The 20,473-nt window shown below is 43.0% G+C and overlaps 1 protein-coding gene across 1 annotated transcript in view; it reads right to left on the reverse strand.

Annotated features, from left to right (window-relative positions):
* The window catches only part of ampd1 (adenosine monophosphate deaminase 1), a 32,670-nt gene extending 12,453 nt beyond the window's left edge, over nucleotides 1–20,217 (reverse strand). The window contains exons 1-7 of the mRNA NM_001141677.1: nucleotides 20,129–20,217; nucleotides 15,549–15,554; nucleotides 12,521–12,686; nucleotides 12,234–12,399; nucleotides 6,601–6,766; nucleotides 5,543–5,765; nucleotides 3,850–3,979 (exon numbers count right to left, since the gene is read on the reverse strand). Coding sequence (NP_001135149.1) covers nucleotides 3,850–3,979; nucleotides 5,543–5,765; nucleotides 6,601–6,766; nucleotides 12,234–12,399; nucleotides 12,521–12,686; nucleotides 15,549–15,554; nucleotides 20,129–20,150 — 879 coding nt within the window. The 5' untranslated portion in view covers nucleotides 20,151–20,217. The remainder of the gene's footprint in view (nucleotides 1–3,849; nucleotides 3,980–5,542; nucleotides 5,766–6,600; nucleotides 6,767–12,233; nucleotides 12,400–12,520; nucleotides 12,687–15,548; nucleotides 15,555–20,128) is intronic.
* Between the last annotated feature and the right edge of the window lie 256 nt (nucleotides 20,218–20,473).

The following is a 20,473-nucleotide window of genomic DNA, read 5'->3' on the forward strand; positions in this document are numbered from 1 at the left end:
GTCCACCAATGTTATTTACATGTTGAAATGTCATTGTAGTCTGTCTTACACAGGGAAAACCCCAAGAAGCCTTAAGACACGGATCAGTGAGCACCGCAGCAATACATGGACAGGTGAGACAACACATCTGGTTGCTGCTCATTTTGTACAAGCTAAACATCCTATTAGCTCTCTGAGATACATTGGAATAGAAATGGTCAAGATGTCACGCAGGGGAGGGGACATAGAGAGGAAACTTCTTCAAAGGGAATCTTTCTGGATCCACAGGCTCAACACACTGTCTCCTCTTGGCCTTAATGAGGAGTTTGACTTGAAACCATTTTTATAGTTTCAATATAATGTCTAAATAGTTTTTTGAATCCTAATTGAATATTTTATGTATATTACTGTAAATATTGATCACATTCCCTGTGTATGATCATATATTGTGATACATTGAATGTTAATATTGTGAAACTATGTTATCAATTACAAAAATGAACCTCCTGTTTCAGGAAGTGTTGTCACTGAGTACTGCCCTTATATTTAGGACCTTCCACCCCCACCAGGGATATGGATGCCTGATGAAGAACTAAGGGTCGAAACATTGTCAATAAATATCACCTGGGAGCATGAGCAGCAGTGTGCGGCATTTTCCTTTCTGTTTTCCGTGAATGAGAATTATGTACATATAGAGGGATGTGCGATGGCCGAGTGGCATAGGCAAGGTGCAATAGATGTCATAAAATACAGTATGTACATATGATATGAGTAATGTAAGATATGCAAACATAATCAAAGTTGCATTGTTTAAAGTGACAAGTGATCCATTTATTAAAGTGGCCAGCAATTGGGTCTCAATGTAGGCAGCAGCCTCTCTGAGTTAGTGATTGATGTTCAGCAGTCTGATGGCTTTGAGATAGGTGTTTTTCAGTCTCTCAGTCCCAGCTTTGATGCACCTGTACTGACCTCGCCTTCTGGATGGTAGCGGTGTGAACAGGCAGTGGCTCGGGTGGTTGATGTCCTTGATGATCTTTTTGGCCTTCCTGTGACATCGGGTGGTGTAGGTGTCCTGGAGGGCAGGTAGTTTGCCCCCGGTGATGCATTGTGCAGACGTCACTACCCTCTGGAGAGCCTTACGTTTGTGGGCGGAGCAGTTGCCGTACCAGGCAGTGATACAGCCTGACAGGATGCTCTCAATTGTGCATCTGAGTGTTTTTGGTGACAAGCCAAATTTCTTCAGCCTCCTGAGGTTGAAGAGGCGCTGCTGCGCCTTCTTCACCACGCTGTCTGTGTGGGTGGACCATTTCAGTTTGTCCGTGATGTGTACGCCAAGGAACTTAAAACTTTCCACCCTCTCCACTACTGTCCCGTCGATGTGGATAGGGGGCTGCTCCCTCTGCTGTTTCCTGAAGTCCACGATCATCTTCTTTGTTTTGTTGACATTGAGTTTGAGGTTATTTTCCTGACACCACACTCCGAGGGCCCTCACCTCCTCCCTGTAGGCCTTCTCATCGTTGTTGGTAATCAAGCCTACCACTGTAGTGTCGCCTGCAAACTTGATTGATTTGGAGGCGTGCATGGCCACGCAGTCATGGGTGAACAGGGAGTACAGGAGAGGGCTGAGAATGCACCCTTGTGGGGCCCCAGTGTTGAGGATCAGCGGGGTGGAGATGTTGTTACGTACCCTCACCACCTGGGGACGGCCCGTCAGGAAGTCCAGGATCCAGTTGCACAGGGCGGGGTTGAGACCCAGGTTCTCGAGCTTAATGACCAGTTTGGAGGGTACTATGGTATTAAATGCTGAGTTGTAGTCGATGAACAGCATTCTTACATAGGTATTCCTCTTGTCCAGATGGGTTAGGGCAGTGTGCAGTGTGATTGCATCATCTGTGGACCTATTGGGGCGGTAAGCAAATTGGAGTAGGTCTAGGGTGTCAGGTAGGGTGGAGGTGATATGGTCCTTGACTAGTCTCTCAAAGCACTTCATGATGACAGAAGTGAGTGCTACGGGGCAATAGTCATTTAGCTCAGTTACCTTAGCATTCTTGGGAACAGGAACAATGGTGGCCCTCTTGAAGCATGTGGGAACAGCAGACTGGGATAAGGATTGATTGAATATGTCCGTAAACACACCAGCCAGCTGGTCTTCGCATGCTCTGAGGACGCGGCTGGGGATGCCGTCTGGGCCTGCAGCCTTGCGAGGGTTAACACGTTTAAATGTTTTACTCACTTTGGCTGCAGTGAAGGAGAGCCCGCAGGTTTTGGTAGCGGGCCGTGTCAGTGGCACTGTATTGTCCTCAAAGCGAGCAAAGAAGTTGTTTAGTTTGTCTGGGAGCAAGACATCGTGGTCCGCGACGGGGCAGGTTTTTCTTTTGTAGTCCGTGATTGACTGTAGACCCTGCCACATACCTCTCGTGTCTGAGCCATTGAATTGCGACTCTACTTTGTCTCTACACTGACGCTTAGCTTGTTTGATTGCCTTGTGGAGGGAATAGCTACACTGTTTGTATTCGGTCATGTTTCCGGTCACCTTGCCCTGATTAAAAGCAGTGGTTCGCGCTTTCAGTTTTGCGCGAATGCTGCCATCAATCCACGGTTTCTGGTAGGGGAATGTTTTAATAGACGCTGTGAGTACAACATCACCGATGCACTTGCTAATAAACTCGCTCACCGAATCAGCGTATTCATCAATGTTGTTGTTCGACGCTATGCAGAACATATCCCAGTCCACGTGATCAAAGCAATATTGAAGCGTGGCATCCGATTGGTCGGACCAGCGTTGAACAGACCTGAGCATGGGTGATACCTGTTTTAGTTTCTGTCTATAGGCTGGGAGAAACAAAATGGAGTCGTGGTCAGGTTTTCCGAAAGGAGGGCGGTGGAGGGCCTTATATGCGTCGCGGAAGTTAGAATAACAATGATCCAGGGTTTTGCCAGCCCGGGTCACGCAATCAATATGCTGATAAAATTTAGGGAGCCTTATTTTCAGATTAGCCTTGTTAAAATCCCCAGCTACAATAAATGCAGCCTCGGGATATGTGGTTTACATAGAGTCAGCACTTAGAATGCACCTGTGGCCAACTTCTGGAAAATAAGTAAATTTGCTTACTGGGTAGTTATTATGAGTTCTCTTTGTGGTGTACTGACTGGGCTGGAACAACGAGACGCATCACCCTTGCAAAAAAATATTGCAGTTTTGAAAGTGCAGTAACTGCAGTCAACTGTGGTATTTTGGATGCAGTACTTGCAGAATACTGCATTCTAACTGCAGTTATATGGCAGTGTACTGCAGTTATACTACACTCTGACAGCAATTTTTGTAAGGGCAGCTGACTCTTTGTGATCAGCAAACATCAAAGTGCATGCCCATGAGTCTCAGATGGTATTTTTGTGTTTCAAATGGTACCAGTCAGCGCACTAGCTCTGGTCCAGGGCGTTATGCTAACCATTGTTTCATGTGCAGCTAGCTAGTACACACTAGCTAAGCTAACTAGTACTGACTAGCTAGGTAGAACACACTAGCTTGCTAGTACCTAGCTTTTAATTATAAATGTAATACCAGCACCCATACTGTTGATGGCGGTAACACACCATCCAATTTGGCACCATCCTGTATAATCTCATATGTCTCACAGCATCAGTGGCGTGAGAAGGTAACTGCTGGAGCCAGAGCCTAAAGTGAACAACAGGGGGGGGGGGAGAGTCACTGAAACCAACCATGGAAGTATACTGTAGAAAATTTGAAGGGTAACCCTGCCCGGGACTCGACCAGGGTCCAGCGACTGTCAAGCCAACATCTTAAGAGGTCTTAAAAGGCTAATAAGATAGGCTAATGCTAATATGTTTTGTAAGACGGTAGCTATCTACCTTCCTGCAGTTGTAGAAGTCCCTGTGGGGGTTCAGCTTCAGCTCCTTCATCTCCTCCATCTCGTTCAGCATCTCATGCACATTAAACTTGGACATGAGGAACTTCAGACGACGGTGAGTGTACGTCTTACTGCCACCCAGGAGAGACAAAAAGAACAAGCAAACATGTCATGTGGAACTTAGAAAGTTGTAAGACATTTCGTGGTGTAATATGTAGTCCATATGTTGGATTATTTGTTCCAGACCAGCACTAAGGCTGTGTTTACACAGGCAGCCCAATTCTGATCTTTTACCCAATTATTGGAAAAAGAGCTGATCTGATTAGTCAAAAGACCAATTAGTGGGAAACAAATTCAAAGTTGGTCTGCCTGTGTAAACGCAGCCTAACTCACTTGATCCAAATAATCAGTGTTACATTTTGATCAGAATTAGTTGAATCAGGTGTGTTAGAGCAGGGTTGGATCAAAATCCAGTACATTCTGTAAATACCAGTGGTGGAAAAAGTGCTCAATTCTCATACTTGAGTAAAAGTAAAGATAGCTTAATAGAAAATGACTCAAGTAAAAGTCACCCAGTAAAATACTACTTGAGTAAAAGTCTAAAAGTATTTGGTTTTAAATAAGTAAATGTAGTTGCTAAAATATACTTAAGTATTAAAAGTAAAAATCCTTATAATAGGCCAACCAGACGGCATAATTTTCTTGTATTTTTTATTTACAGATAGCCAGGCTCACACTCCAACACTCCGACATTTTTTAAAAACAAAGCATTTGTGTTTAGTGAGTCGGCCATTTCAGAGGCAGTAGGGATGACCAGGGATGTTCTCTTGATAAGTGTGCGAATTTGACCATTTTCAGTCCTGCTAAGCATTCAAAATGTAACGAGTACTTTTGAGTGTCAGGAAAAATGTATGGAGTAAAAAGTACGTAATTTTATTTAGGAATGTAGTGAAGTAAAAGTTGTAAAAAAATATGATAGTAAAGAAAAGTACAGTATTTTTACTTAAATACTTTACACCATTGGTAATTACATACTGCTGTGACTTGGCTGCGTTGGAGTTGATCTCCCGTCGTGAAGTAGCTACAGAATTGTTAACGGGATATGTGATGCTCAGTACCCATTACAGCTTGACTAATGGAAAGCCTTGCAAGGAATTTTTCAACTAACCTGTTCTTGGCAATACTTTCTTTTGTTCTTGATTCGGTAAAAAGTGTATCTTATAAATGTCAGTGTCTAGTTGGTTCTCTAAAACCAGAGAATATTCAGAAATATTAAATCCACGGTTTGCACCGAGTGGGAATTTCCCTTGCCATTTTAGCTGCCAGAGATCTTGCATTTCCCAACATCTTTGCAGGAACTAGTTGTTTCTATGAGATGCGGCCGCAGTCACGCGTAGAAGTAGATGAGAGCGCGTCACACAGTGTGACCAAAACAAAGATCTACACACATCCAAGAGGCCAATTACTCGATCCAAAACGTGGATTTAATATCTTTCTGAATATTCTGTTTTTTGGAGAACCACCTGCAACTGGACACAGACATTTATAAAATACACGTTTTACTGAATCAAGAACGAAGAAACTATGGCCAATAAAAATTCATTTCGAGGCTTTCCATTAGCCAAGCTGTAACGGGTATAGGGCATCACATATTCCGTTAACAATTCATTAGCTAGTCATGCAGTAAGACTCACGTTGGGCCCTGTGCAATCAGAGCGATGAGGAAGTTCATGTCGTCAATGAAGGTGATGTAGTCAGGGGCAGGCATGTTCTCTATGGGTTTGTGTTGGTCGGCCGCTGCCGCGTCTTTGTATGTATAAATGACACCGTCCTTCATACGGGCTACCCAGCTCAGGTTCTCAGGCAAGCACTTGGTGTTGAAGGGGTCTTCGCCCTTCTTGGGTGGCGATGTGAAGACTGGGAAACAAAATGTTAGCTGTTAGACACTTTCTTGGCAGTAATCGGTGGCGGATTTAGGTATAGGCGACATGGGGTGCCCGCACAAAAAAAAATTAAATGCTGACATTTGCGCATTCGGTTTTATATCGCTCATTTGCACATCACGTCAATGATATCATGTCACCGTGTGGGACTGTGGGTCAATTAACCTTGGTCGGAGTAGGCGGCCTGATTCTAGTTTGTGAACTCGGCAGGCTACTACCTGGGAAGGTCTCCCACTCAGAAGTACGAGATGGGGAGGGGGGAGGGGGTAGGTTGACCTCAGGTCTCCCCACTGGAAGCCCAAGGTAGGGGAAGCGAGGAAATCTATCAAATAGCGCACCTCTAACTTTGTACAGTACTAATGCAATTCGTAAAAAGTCACACTTCGAAATGTTACCAAATAAACCACAATTCATTCATAATATTGTGAATATACAGTTTCACTTTGTTGCATTTTTTTCTGGTTTGTGCTAAATCGTTAAGAATAATATAAAACCAGTCTGCACACCACCAAGGTGAATTGGTTTAGTCTTGACTCTTGGTTGACAGTGTTGGGGGATGGGTAATGTATTGATGCTCGAGTGCCAAATCAACACAGATTTGTTTCTATTTGTCTTTGTTGTTTCTTTTTGATATTAATGAGTCTTATTTTTGTATATATTTTTATATTTATATAGGGGGGGTTCGGCCAGGGAGCCATACAAGCTAGAACCACCACTGGCAGTAATAGTCTGACACGAAAAACTACTGCATGCGTATCCCAGACATGCCCTCTCTATTATGTTCAAACTTGTCAGCCTAGTCTGCATACCTGGTTGCACTGTGTGTTCAGGCTTAAAGGGCTCTCCCTCAATTTCCCTCAGGTACTGGGATGAGGTGAGGGGGAAGCGCTGGAAGGCCAGCCTCATGTACTTCTCTCTGATGGTTAGAGCACGGTACATGCCCTTACAGGACAGCTCAAAGTCGTCCATGGTCACCTAAGAGTAGAGAGGGGAATGATGTAATAAGGGCCCTGTTCCAATGCATCGCTCCACCCCTCCATTCCTTGAAGTAATCACTGATCTAACTAAAATGGATAATTGTCAGCAAGTTATCGGTCGTTCACAATGGACCAAATGATTATGTAATATTCATAAGTGGATTATGTAGTAGTGCTTAAATTGGGAAAGTGAGCAACAAGCAGTTTGATAAGCAAGCTCCACCTCCTAATGATTTCTCTCTGTAAATGTCAGAGTCACATTACTGAAATTTAAACCCAGACGACCTTTGCTGGGCTCTTATTTTCCAGTCTAGAGGGATCTATTTATGTGAGGAGATTTCCCTACAGGAGGTCAATGACCCAGAGACACATACTAGCCATAACGGTCAAGTTCACACCCAGGGCCATGGGCAGCCATGCTACTCCTCCAACATCCAGCTCAGTTCAACCCGTCAATAAGGACACTGCTCCACAACATGTAAACAGGGTCAACGAGACTTAATTCTGCTGCTATTTGAGGAGAGAGGGAGGTGGAGACATACAGTACCAGTCAAAAGTTTGGACACACCTACTCATTCCAGGGGTTTTCTTTATTTTTACTATTTTCTACATTGTAGAATAATAATGAAGGCATCAAAGCTCAGGGATGGAACAGCTGTTGAGCATCTGAGCTTATGGTTGTTTGTGGGGGAAAGGGGTTGACTGTGTGTGTCCCACATCTGTTGCTAGGGGGTAATGATGTTAGGGACAATATAGGATGAATCCCCATAATTGTTTGCAAAAATAATAATTGCTTGCTAAATATGCATAGCTTTGCAATGGCAATCCTAGTTATAGGTAACAATCCTTTGCATGAACTGCCTACATTATTACGCATATTATTTTGTTAATTATGGAAATTTAAATATGTTAGATATATTTTTTAATAGCTATATATAATGCAAATCGAAGTGAGGACGATGGAAAAGCTTTTGGCAGTTGATCTGCTTCTGTTCTGTGGGTGGCACTGTGTGCTCTTTTCGAAGGATGGGTCCAGGTCTCTCGGGGCCCTGGGATACGGGGGGATGGGCGTGGTCTGCCGGTCACTGGGATGACAACCCAAATTGGGATGGGGAGGGGTTTTAGCGGGTGGAATAGTTGGGAACAATTGGAGGTTTACTTAGTAGAATGCAAATATCATGGAAAAGCTATATGGACACTCAATCACTATGGTATTTTTAATGGTGAGTTTACAAACATAAAGTAACAGTCAAAAGTTTGGACACACCTACTCATTCCAGGGTTTTTTATTTTTACTATTTTCTACATTGTAGAATAATAGTGAAAAAAATCTAAACTCTGAAATCACACATATGGAATCATGTAGTAAGCAAAAAAAAAGTTAATAAATTCTAAATATATATTTATATTTGAGATTCTTGATGACAGCTCTGCACACTCTTAGCATTCTCTCAACCAGCTTCATGAGGTAGTCACCTTGAATGCATTTCAGTTAACAGTTGTGTCTTCTTAAAAGTTCATTTGTGGAAGTCTTTCCTTCTTAACGCGTTTGAGCCAATCAGTTGTGTTGTGATAAGGTAGGGATGGTAAACAGAAGATAGCCCTATTTGGTAAAAGACCAAGTCCATATTATGACAAGGGCAGCTCAAATAATCAAAGCGAAACAACAGTCCATCATTACTTTAAGACATGAAGGTCAGTCAATTCTGAACATTTCAAGAACTTTTAAAGTTTCTTCAAGTGCAGTTGCAAAAACCATTAACCGCTATGATCAAGCTGGCTCTCATGAGGCCCGCCACAGGAAAGGAAGACCCAAAATTACCTCTGCTGCAGAGGATAAGTTCATTAGAGTTAACTGCACCTCAGATTGCATCCCAAATAAATGCTTCACAGAGTTTAAGTAACAAACACATCTCAACATCAACTGTTCAGAGGAGACTGCGTGAATCAGGCCTTCATGGTCGAATTGCTGCAAAGAAACCACAACTAAAGGACATCAATAAGACTAAGAGACTTGCTTGGGCAAAGAAACTCAAGCAATGGACATTATACCGGTGGAAATCTGTCTTTTAGTCTGATGAGTCCAAATTTGAAATTTTTGGTTCCAACCGCCAGGTGAGATGCAGATTAGGTGAACGGATGATCTCCGCATGTGTGGTTCCCACTATGAAGTACGGAGGAGGAGTTGTGATGGTGTGGAGGTGCTTTGCTTGTGACACTGCTGTGATTTATTTAGAATTCAAAGCACACTTAACCAGCATGGCTACCACAGCATTCTGCAGCGATACGCCATCCCATCTGGTTCACGCTTAGTGGGACTATCATTTGTTTTTCAACAGGACAATGACCCAACACACTTCCAGGCTTTGTAAGGACTATTTGACCAAGAAGGAGAGTGATGGAGTGCTGCATCAGATGACATGGCCTCCACAATCACCCAACCTCAACCCAATTGAGATGGTTTGGGATGATTTGGACCGCAGAGTGAAGGAAAAGCAGCCAACAAGTGATCAGCATATGTGGGAACACCTTCAAGACTGTTGGGAAAGCATTCCTCATGAAGCTGGGTGAGAGAATGCCAAGAGTGTGCAAAGTTGTCATCAAGGCAAAGGGTGGCTACTTTGAAGAATCTAAAGTATATTTTGATTTGTTTAAAAAAAAAAAAGGTTACTACATGATTCCATATGTGTTATTTCATAGTTTTTACTATTATTCTACAATGTAGAAAATACTACAAATAAAGAAAAAATCCTTGAATGAGTAGTTGTGTCCAAACTTTTGACCTGTACTGTACATAATATGTTACTATGTACATAATATAGAGCTGGAGGGATTTTCAATGCACCGGCAGAGCAGAGAAGCTATGTCTGGTAAGACGAGGGGTGGTGGTGTGTGTCTTTTGTCAATAACAGCTAGTGCGCGATGTCTAATATTAAAGTAATCTCGAGGTATTGCTTGCCTGAGGTAGAGTACCTTATGATAAGCTGTAGACCACACTATCTGCCAAGAGAGTTCTCATCTATATTATTCGTAGCTGTCTATTTACCACCACAGACCGATGCTGGCACTAAGAGCACACTCAACCAACTCTATAAGGCCATTAGCAAACAAGAAAATGCTCACCCAGAAGCGCCGCTGCTAGTGCCTGGGGACTTTAATACAGGCAAACTTAAATCAGCTTTACCAAATTTTTACCAGCATGTCACATGTGCAAACAGAGGGGGAAAAAACTCTAGACCACCTTTACTCCACACACAGGGATGCATAGAAAACTCTCCCCCGCCCTCCATTTGGCAAATCCGACCATAATGCTATCTTCCTGATTACAAGCAAAAACTAAAGCAGGAAGTACCAGTGACTCGCTCAATACTGAAGTGGTCAGATGGCGCGGATGCTAAGCTACAGGACTGTTTTGCTAGCACAGACTGGAATATGTTTCGGGATTCATCCAACAGCAGTGAGGAGTATACCACCTCAGTTATCGGCTTCATCAATAAGTGCATCGACGACGTCGTCCCCACAGTGACCACAGTACATACCCCAACCAGAAGCCATGGATTACAGGCAACATCAGCATCAAGCTAAAGGCTAGAGCTGCCACTTTCAAGGAGCAGGACACTAATCCGGACGCCTATAAGAAATCCCGCTATGCCCTCAGACGAACCATCAAACAAGCAAAGCGTCAAAACAGGATTAAGATTGAATCCTACTACACCAGCTCTGACGCACGTTGGATGTGGCAGGGCTTGAAAACTATTAAGGACTACAAAGGGAAACCCAGACGTGAGCTTCACAGTGACGCGAGCCTACCAGATGAGCTAAATGCCTTTCATGCTCGCTTCGAGGCAAGCAATACTGAAGCATGCACGAGAGCACCAGCTGTTCTGGATGACTGTGTGATAACGCTCTTGGTAAGACCTTTAAACAGGTCAACATTCACAAAGCCGCGGGGCCTGATGCATTACCAGGACGTGTACTCAAAGCATGCGCGGACCAACTGGCAAGTGTCTTCACTGACATTTTCAACCTCTCCCTGACTGAGTCAGTAATACCTACATGTTTCAAGCAGACCACCATAGTCCCTGTGCCCAAGGAAGCGAAGGTAACCTGCCTAAATGATTACCGCCCACTCACGTCGGTAGCCATGAAGTGCTTTGAAAGGCTGGTCATGGCTCACATCAACAGCATCCTCCCGGATAGCCTAGACCCACTCCAATTTGCATACCGCCCCAACAGATCCACAGATGACACAATCTCAATCGCACTCCACACTGCCCTTTCCCACCTGGACGAAAGGAACACCTATGTGAGAATGCTGTTAATTGACTACAGCTCAGCTCAACACCATAGTGCCCACAAAGATCATCGCTAAGGACCCTGGGACTAAACACCTCCCTCTACAACTGGATCCTGGATTTCCTGACAGGCCGCCCCCAGGTGGTAAGAGTAGGCAACAACACGTCTGCCACGCTGATCCTCAATACAGGGTCCCCTCAGGTGTGCATACTTAGTCCCCTCCTGTACTCCCTTTTCACCCACGACTGCATGGCCAAACACGACTCCAACACCACCATTAAGTTTGCTGACGACACAATAGTGGTAGGCCTCACTGACAACGATGAGACAGCCTATAGGGAGGAGGTCAGAGAACTGGCAATGTGGTACCAGGACAACAACCTCTCCCTCAATGTGAGCAAGACAAAGGAGCTGATCGTGGACTACAGGAAAAGGCGGGCCAAACAGGCCCCCATTAACATCAACGGGGCTGTAGTGGAGCGGGTCGAGAGTTTAAAGTTCCTTGGTGTCCACATCATCAACGATCTGTCATGGTCCAAACACACCAAGACAGGGCCCGACAATACATTTTCCCCCTCAGGAGACTGAAAAGATTTGGCATGGGTCCACAGATCCTCAAAAAGTTCTACAGCTGCCCCATCGGTTGCATCACCACCAAGTCTAGGACCAAAAGGCTCCTTAACAGCTTCTACCCCCAAGCCATAAGACAATAAATCAAATGGCCACCGGACTATTACATTGACCCCCCCCCCAATTATTTTGTATACTGCTGCTACTTGCTGTTTATTATCTATGCATAGTCACTTCACCCCTACCTACATGTACAAATTACCTCTAACCGGTAACCCATGTATATAGCCTCGTTATTGTTATGTTATTGTGTTAATTTTTATTATTTTTTCCTTAGATTATTTGGTAAATATTTTCTTAACTCTTCTTGAACTGCACTGTTGGTTAAGGGCTTGTAAGTAAGCATTTCACAGTAAGGTCTACACTTGTTGTAGTCGGCACATGTGACAAATAAAGTTTGATTTGATTCATGAGCAGGGTCCATCATGTTCGACCCCGCTGACATCTTGAACCAGGTCTCTCTTCCAAAGGAGATTTGATCTCCATAAGACTAACCTGGATAAAAGGGAAATGTAGGCTACATAGCTAAGATATAATACCCCAGAGGCATAGTCTCCAATGATGGCCACTCTCTGGAAGTCAGGCACTTCTAGGTAGGTTGGTATGTCCAACAACACATTCGCCACAGGGGCCAGCACCTTCCTGGCCTGGTCACTTATTGACGACGGTAAAGTGATGGTGCGACACTTCTCCTGTCTCTTCTTACTACAGAGGGGGAGGGGGAGGAGGGACAGGCAAACAGTGGATTTAGTGGTAAGGCAAAGGCTGATACCATTGTTGGACAGTTCACATGAAGAAGAAAAAATATTTAGGAACTACTACCCACCGTTTGTCAGTATCTTCATCGGTGTGCAGATGGTGGGCCATTTCCTGTTGGAGGATGGGACAGTCATCTTGCACTTCAAACATGGAGATCTCATCACGGACGCCCTCACCTTTGGTCTCCGATGCAAAGACTTTCTCCGCAAAGGCAAGCATATGCTCATCGGTCTCTGGCAGAAACACATAGGTGTTACCCACCCTGTTTTTTCAAAGGTAGTTACTAAGTTGAAATGTGCACTTTTATTACGTCATTTTCTACATTACGTTTTGTTTCCCAGAAGCTATTCAAGTACATTACTCAGGAAATTATGCAATGAAATGGACAACATGGAGTGTTGACCCGAAACAAGCACTGAACATGGAACAAGCTATCAGCAGCATAGATACAACAGGTGTGATAAAGCAAGCTACAGTAGGATGGTCAAATTCATCATGATTGAAATTATTGTTTGAAATTATTTTGTAAAAAACAAGGTACTATCACAAAGGGAAGCATTAGACATACCTTACTGCAACAGTTGAAAACAGACTCTCCAGTAGCGCATGCTTTGTGTGTATAAGACCAAGCAGAACTTGGTCCAACGTCAACTCACAGCTCTCAGCACTAGCCTGGGCTGTGAACACAAGGTTCCATGCACACAGAGCTACAGTAATCCAGCACAAAGATTGGGTCCAGACAACTCACATAAACACTCAACAACGTGCTATGCACTTACATCAAATATCTACAGTACAAACAAGACAGCCTTCTCGGGCCAAAATAGACAAAGAGGCTGTGATACTGCAGCAAATCTTGGCCTATCTTGTTCCTGGAGTCATAGTGTCTGTGGACTCAACAAGGCCCAGAAAGCTCAAGCGCCATCGGATTGATCAATTCATTGATTCATTTTTTTTTTGTCTAGCATCCACCACAAACTTTATTCTATGACAAATAAGTGAATGAATTAATGTTGACAGTCACAAATTTCTACGGTGGGACATACAGTGCATATAATTTACACACTTGGATAATTATTGTTTTAAAGTAGTATTAAAATGAATTTTGTAATTTTTTGTTGATCGACACAAAATGCTCTAATGTAAAAGTGGAAGAAAAATGTAACACAAATAATTAATTAATGAACAATTAAACACTAATATATCTTGATTAGATAAGTATTCACCCCCATGAGTCAATACATGTTAGAAACACCTTTGGCAGACAATGACAGCTGCAAGTATTTTGGTGTAGGTCTCACATAAGTCTCACTTTCCACACCTGGATTGTACAATATTTTCCCATTACTATTATCAAAATTCTTCAAGCACTGTCAAGTTGTTTGTTGATGATTGCTAGACAGCCATTTTCAGGTTTTGCCATAGATTTTCAAGTACATTTAAGTCAAAACTGTTACTAGGCCACTTAGGAACATTTAATATCATCTTGGTAAGCAACTGTAGTGTAGATTTGGCCTTGTGTTGTAGGTTCTTATCCTGCTGAAAGGTGAATGAATGTCTCTCAGTGTCTGGTGGAAAGCAGACTGAATCAGGTTTTCTAGGATTTTACATGTGGTTAGCTCCATTCTGTTTCTATTTGTCCTTGCCGATAACAAGCATACTCATAACATGATGCAGCCACCACCATGCTTGAAAATATGTAAAGTAGTACTCAGTGATGTGTTGTGTTGGATTTTCCCAAAACATAACACTTTGTATTCAGGACAAAAAGTTAATTCCTTTGGCACATTTTTTGCAGTATTACTTTAGTCCTATGTTGCAAACATGATGCAAGTTTTAGAATATTTTTTATTCTGTGCAGGCTTCCTTCCTTCACTCTGTTTAGGTTAGTATTGTGGAGTAACTGCAATGTTATTGATCCATCCTCAGTTTTCTCCCATCACAGCCATAAAACTGTTACTGTTTTAAAATCACTATTGGCCAAATTGTGAAATCCCTGAGCGGTTTCCTTCTTCTGCTAGCAACTCAGTTGGGCAGGACGCCTGTATTGATTCACCATTTTATTATTTTACCCTTTTTTCTCCCCAATTTCGTGGTATCCAATTGGTAGTTACAGTCTTGTCTTATCGCAGCAACTCCCGTACGGACTCCGGAGAGGCAAAGGTCGAGAGCCGTGCGTCCTCCGAAACACAACCCAACCAAGCCGCACTGCTTCTTGACACAATGCCCATTTAACCCGGAAGCTAGCCACACCAATGTGTCGGAGGAAACACCGTACACCTGGTGACCGTGTCAGCGTGCACTGGGCCTGCCCGACACATGAGTCGCTAGTGCGCGGTGGGACAAGGACATCCCTCCCGGCCAAACCCTCCCCTAACCCAGACGACGATGGGCCAATTGCGCGTCGCCCCATGGGTCTCCAGGTCACGGCCGGCTGCGACAGAACCTGGACTCAAACCCAGAATCTCTAGTGGCATAGCTAGCATTGCGATGCTGTGCCTTAGACCACTGTGTCACTCTGGAGGCCATCTAAAGCCTAATTAATAACTTTACCATGCTCAAATGTATATTCAGTGTCTGCTTTTTTTTTTAACCATCTACCAATTGGCGCCTTTCTTTGTGAGGCATTGGAACTGCCCCCTTGGTCATTGTGGTTGAATCTGTGCTTGAAATACGCTACTCGAATGAGAGACCTTACAGATAATTGTATGTGAGGGGTACAGAGATGGGGTAGTCATTCAAAAATCAGGTTAACCCTAATATTGCATATAGAGTGAGTCCATGCAACTTATTCCATGATTTGTTAAGCAAATTTGGACTAGTGAACTTATTTAGGCTTGCCATAACAAAAGGGGTGAATACTTAACAAATGGTTTTCTATTTTTGTATTATTAATTTGGAAATATTTATAGAATTTTCTTATTAATTTGACATTGAGGTATTTTGTGTAGATCACAATTATATCCATTTCAATCCCACTTTGTAAAACAAAACACATTTTGAAAAAACCCAAGGGTGTAAATACTTACGATATGCACTGTACATGCAGGGTCAGGTTTCTCTACGTTTGATATCTTCTCACCCTTTATACTTACTTTGACCTGATAGTGCATTCCACAGCAGGAGAGCAGAGGATGAACCAAAGAAACAAAGACAAGTCATGTTAGGAATTCAATTAATGAGTTAGATGATGTTACCAAAGTATTACACATTAAAATGAATGAGCCACCCCTCCCTGGTCTGTTTGATTTGATCAAATAATAGAAACCCCTCTTCACATTTAGAGATGCAACCGTCCTGATTCAGCACGAGATGACTTAAACATAATGATAGTCAATTGAGTTAGTTATGAAGGCGTTGATAAAATACTAACAATGAATCGCACCATGACTGAAAGACACACCAAAATCAACTAGAGCATCGATGGATGTGTATTGAGGTTAAACATTCATCTATGCAAATGTCACCGATGTGAAATAGCTAACTCGTTAGCGGTGGTGCGCGCTAATAGCGTTTCAATCGGTGACGTCATTCGCTCTGCGACGTTAAGTAGTTGTTCTCCTTGTACTGCAAGGGCCGCGGCTTTTGTGGCGCGATGGGTACGATACTTCGTGAGTGACTGATGTTGATGTGTGCAGAGGGTCCCTACTTCGAGCCCAGGTTGGGGCGAGGAAAGAGACGGAAGCTGTTACACAAACAGCCATGAAATTAATTTTCTTCAACTGTCATGCACTCTCACGTAGCCCTACGGTGACCCAATGAGACATGCCACCTTTGATTAATTTATTCCTTTAGCAGTGGCGGATGTAGGTATAGCCGACATGGGCAGCCGCCCAGGACGGCATCTTCCCGGGGGCAGCACGTGGCGCCCGCACAAAAACATTCGGATTGTTGACATTTGCACGATCGGCTTTCGATCGCTCATTTGCATGGCACGTCAACGATATTATGTCAACCTTGTCGGAGTAGGAGCCCTGATTCTAGTTTGTGAGCTAGGCAGGCTACTGCCTGGGAAGGTCTCCCACTCAGAAGTACGAGATGGGGAGGGATGCGTGGGTAGGTTGACCTCAGGTCTCCCCACTGGAAGCCCAAGGTAGGGGGAGCGGGTGAATCTATCAAATAGTGCACCTCTTTGTACAGTACTAAGGCAATTAGTAAAATCAGTTACAGAATGCAATGCTACCAAATAAACAACAATTCATTCATCATATTGTGAATATATAGTTTCACAGACATAGTTGATTTTTTTTCTGGTTTTGCGAAATCGTTAAGAATAATATAAAACCATACTCTGGCATTTTTATGGCGGTTTTGGAGCAGTGGCTTCTTCCTTGCTGAGTGGCCTTTCAGGTTATGTCGATATAGGACTCGTTTTACTGTGGATATAGATACTTTTGTACATGTTTCCTCCAGCATCTTCACAAGGTCATTTGCTGTTGTTCTGGGATTGATTTGCACTTTTCGCATCAAAGTACATTAATCTCTAGGAGAAAGAACGCGTCTCCTTCCTGAGCTCTATGATGGCTACGTGGTTCCATGGTGTTTATACTTGCGTACTATTGTTTGTACAGATGAACATGGTACCTTCAGGCGTTTGGAAATTGCTGCCAAGGATGAACCAGACTTGTGGAGGTCTACAATTGTTTTCTGAGGTGTTGGCTGATTTCTTTTATCAAGGTATGCCTTGATATACATCCACAGATACACCTCCAATTGACTCAAATTATGTCAATTAGCCTATTAGAAGGTTCTAAAGCCATGACATAATTTTCTGGAATTTTCCAAGCTGTTTAAAGACAGTCAACTTAGTGTATGTAAACTTCTGACCCACTGGAATTGTGATACAGTGAAATAATGTCTTTAAACAATTGTAGGAAAAATTACTTGTGTCATGCACAAAGTAGATGTCCTAACTGACTTGCCAAAACTATAGTTTGTTAACAAGAATTTGTGGAGTGGTTTAAAAACGTGTTAATGACTCCAAGATAAGTGTATGTTAACTTCCGATTTCAACTGTATATATTACACAAAAACCTTATTTAACATACCTACCTTTTTTTCAATCCACAACAATTTAACATGTACATTTTGTAACCATGTTGACTATGCAGGGCCTTTGTACTTAATATGACTCAACTTAAACACAACCGACTGTGAGTTTACATCCATTGTAGGCAGTCTCGGAATGTTCCTGTGTTTACGTTAGGCCCTGGGCATGCTCCAACCTCATATCTAACCACTGCACCCACTGTCACCCTTATCCAGTCAGCCAGCCAATGCCTCCTGGAGAGCAGCTGTCTGAACGATAGCACTTCTATTTTCTACCCCTTCAAAAAAAATCAGTTAGTGATATCCCTCCCCCCAGACAGCAGGGCCCTCTTATGATTGAATTACACTCAGGAACTCATTACAATAGTCATACAGGGAGCTGATAGAGATGATACAGTACTATTCATTACCAGTATTACAAGAAAAACATGGGCCAGCTGTTTGCTAACAGCCTTAGTAGAAAAATATAACAAAACAGAAATAAACCACTAGACCTGGTGACACAGGTCTAGTGTTCATTTACACAACACCATTCAGAAACTGATATAGCATTTAACTATTGCACAAAAATGCATGATGTTCACTGGTATCAATGTGCTATATTACAAGTTATAAACTGGGTGGTTCAAGCACTGAATGCTGATTGGCTGACAGCCGTGGTATACCGTATACCACGGGTATGACAAAACATGTATTTTTACTGAACCTAATTAATTACACCACAAATGCATGGTGCCTAAGAACAGGCCTTAGCCGTGGTATATTGGCCATATACCACACCCCCTCGGGCCTTAGTGCTAAAATATCTATCAGTGTTTACAAATCATTGCAAAATGTATTCAGGAAAAGCTACTACAATTGACTCATTTGTGGTGTAATTAGGGCAGTAAAAATAAATGTTGCAAAATGTATTCAGCAAAAAGCTACTACAGTACACTCATTTGTGATGTCATTGTTATCTGGGAAATAGTTATAATTACGTTGGTAACCAGTTTATAATAGCAATAAGGCACCTCAGGGTTTGTGGTATATAGCCAATATATCACGGCTAAGAGTTGTGCCTAAGAACAGCCCTTAGCCATGGTATATTGGCTATATACCACACCCCCTCGTGCCTTATTGCTTAAATGGCCAACACAAAATGTTTGGCTGAAATACAACATGTCCTGGGTTCTTCCATAACGACACTTGACCAAGCAGAATTTGCTGACAAGTTACAGCCATCAATCTCTAACTTTCTCAATTTCACTGCTCTGACGCAACCACTCAGCATATGCCTCATTCAATTTCTCCTCTACTCTCAATCTAAAAGGCAACACCAGTACAGGACATCATGTAACATTGTGTATTATAGTACATTCACACAGGTTTAATGCAACATAACAGGTATTGGACAGAAATACTGGAACTGGAAAGACTCTCCAATACGCCGTCAGAGAGTTTTGGGGCTCCCGAGTGGCGCAGCGGTCTAAGGCACTGCATCTCAGCGCTGGAGGCGTCACTACAGACCCTGGTTCGATTCCAGGCTGTATCACATCTTGCCATGATTGGGAGTCCCATAGGGCGGCGCACAATTGGCCCAGCGTCGTCCAGGTTTGGCAGTCATTGTAAATAAGAATGTTCTTAACTGACTTGCCTAGTTAAATAAAACATTTAAAGAACGTGATAATGTGGTTCATATTATACCTTAACTTCATAATGGAACTGTATGCATCTTGCCAGCAAGGTGTTCGCAGGGCCGGATTACCAAATGGGTATGGCCCCCTGGGGATCCAACCCCGTTGGCATATGATAGCAAAATATGTAGAATTTCAGTAAATTAGCATAACTTTGACATTTTCTCTCAGCCTCATGGCAAAATGTGACCAAAAGCATGAGATGAGCTTTAAAACAGAAAATCCTGCCCCATAGTAACAACAAAAAAGTGTGTAGCATTACATAGCTGCACATTATTCTCTCTGCACCATGACAAAATGTGTTGAAATTTAGGAAGTTATCCCCGGGTCCCCAAATGCGGTAGTCCGGCCCTGGGTGATTAGACACTAAAGCTGCCAAGCTAGTTCTCTGCCCATCACTAAATGTCAGTGACATTGGCTAGCAGACAGACAAACAAATGCGTCAATGGGTATGTACCACCAGAACAGTTGGTCTGGTCTGTGCCCATGCCACAAAACCTGGTGTGACTGCATCAGTAAATAAAAATACCAAAACTCTGATATTAAGGCAAATTGACATTAGGAACTCATTAGAAACTGTTATCCTGTATAAATCCTTAAAATTAACATCTATGAACAGATTTCCTTAAATGTTAAAAAAGAAAACGAGTGGATAAATCAGCAGAAGTTAGTGACTGACTCTTGCAAATGTGAGAAAGTCACCAACATATAATTTGAGTCTGACATTCACAATTAAATGTGTGTTCCGTTAAACAAGCTGTGAAATAAATATAAACCCTGAAAGATTAAGACTGGATAGAGAAATCATTGTAAAAAACTGCAATCTGAAAAACTGTTTATTGGCTATGGTGCTGCATGACAGAGCCACCAACAGTCTCAGGCCTGGGCATGCCTTGAGTGGGGCAGCAGTCTGTCAATACAATGTCAGTGGCACCCACCAGACGACTCACCTGGGATATTGACTTTAGGCATGGTGATGGCTGTTCGCTTCCACAAACGTGCTCCCTGAGGACTAGCAAAGCTGGTCAGCTACTGGACCGGTGTAGCAGGGAAGTGTAGAGTCATCTGCCTCTCCAGTGCAATATAAAGCTGTGTCTGTGCCGTGTAACCAGAGCCCGCAGTGCCCACACAGGATACGCATAAGAGGATCCTGCGTGCCCACTCTATTTTAAGTTTTAATATCTGTCCAGGTCTCCCTGACAAGTACACACAGAGGGACAGAGGGAGACGGTCTGGTGTTATACAAGTCTGATAGCTGGTCGGGTTCAAGAGTACACACTTATTTTTCTGTTTCC

This window comes from Salmo salar, chromosome ssa15 (assembly GCF_905237065.1).
Source record: "Salmo salar chromosome ssa15, Ssal_v3.1, whole genome shotgun sequence".
NCBI lineage: Eukaryota > Metazoa > Chordata > Actinopteri > Salmoniformes > Salmonidae > Salmo > Salmo salar.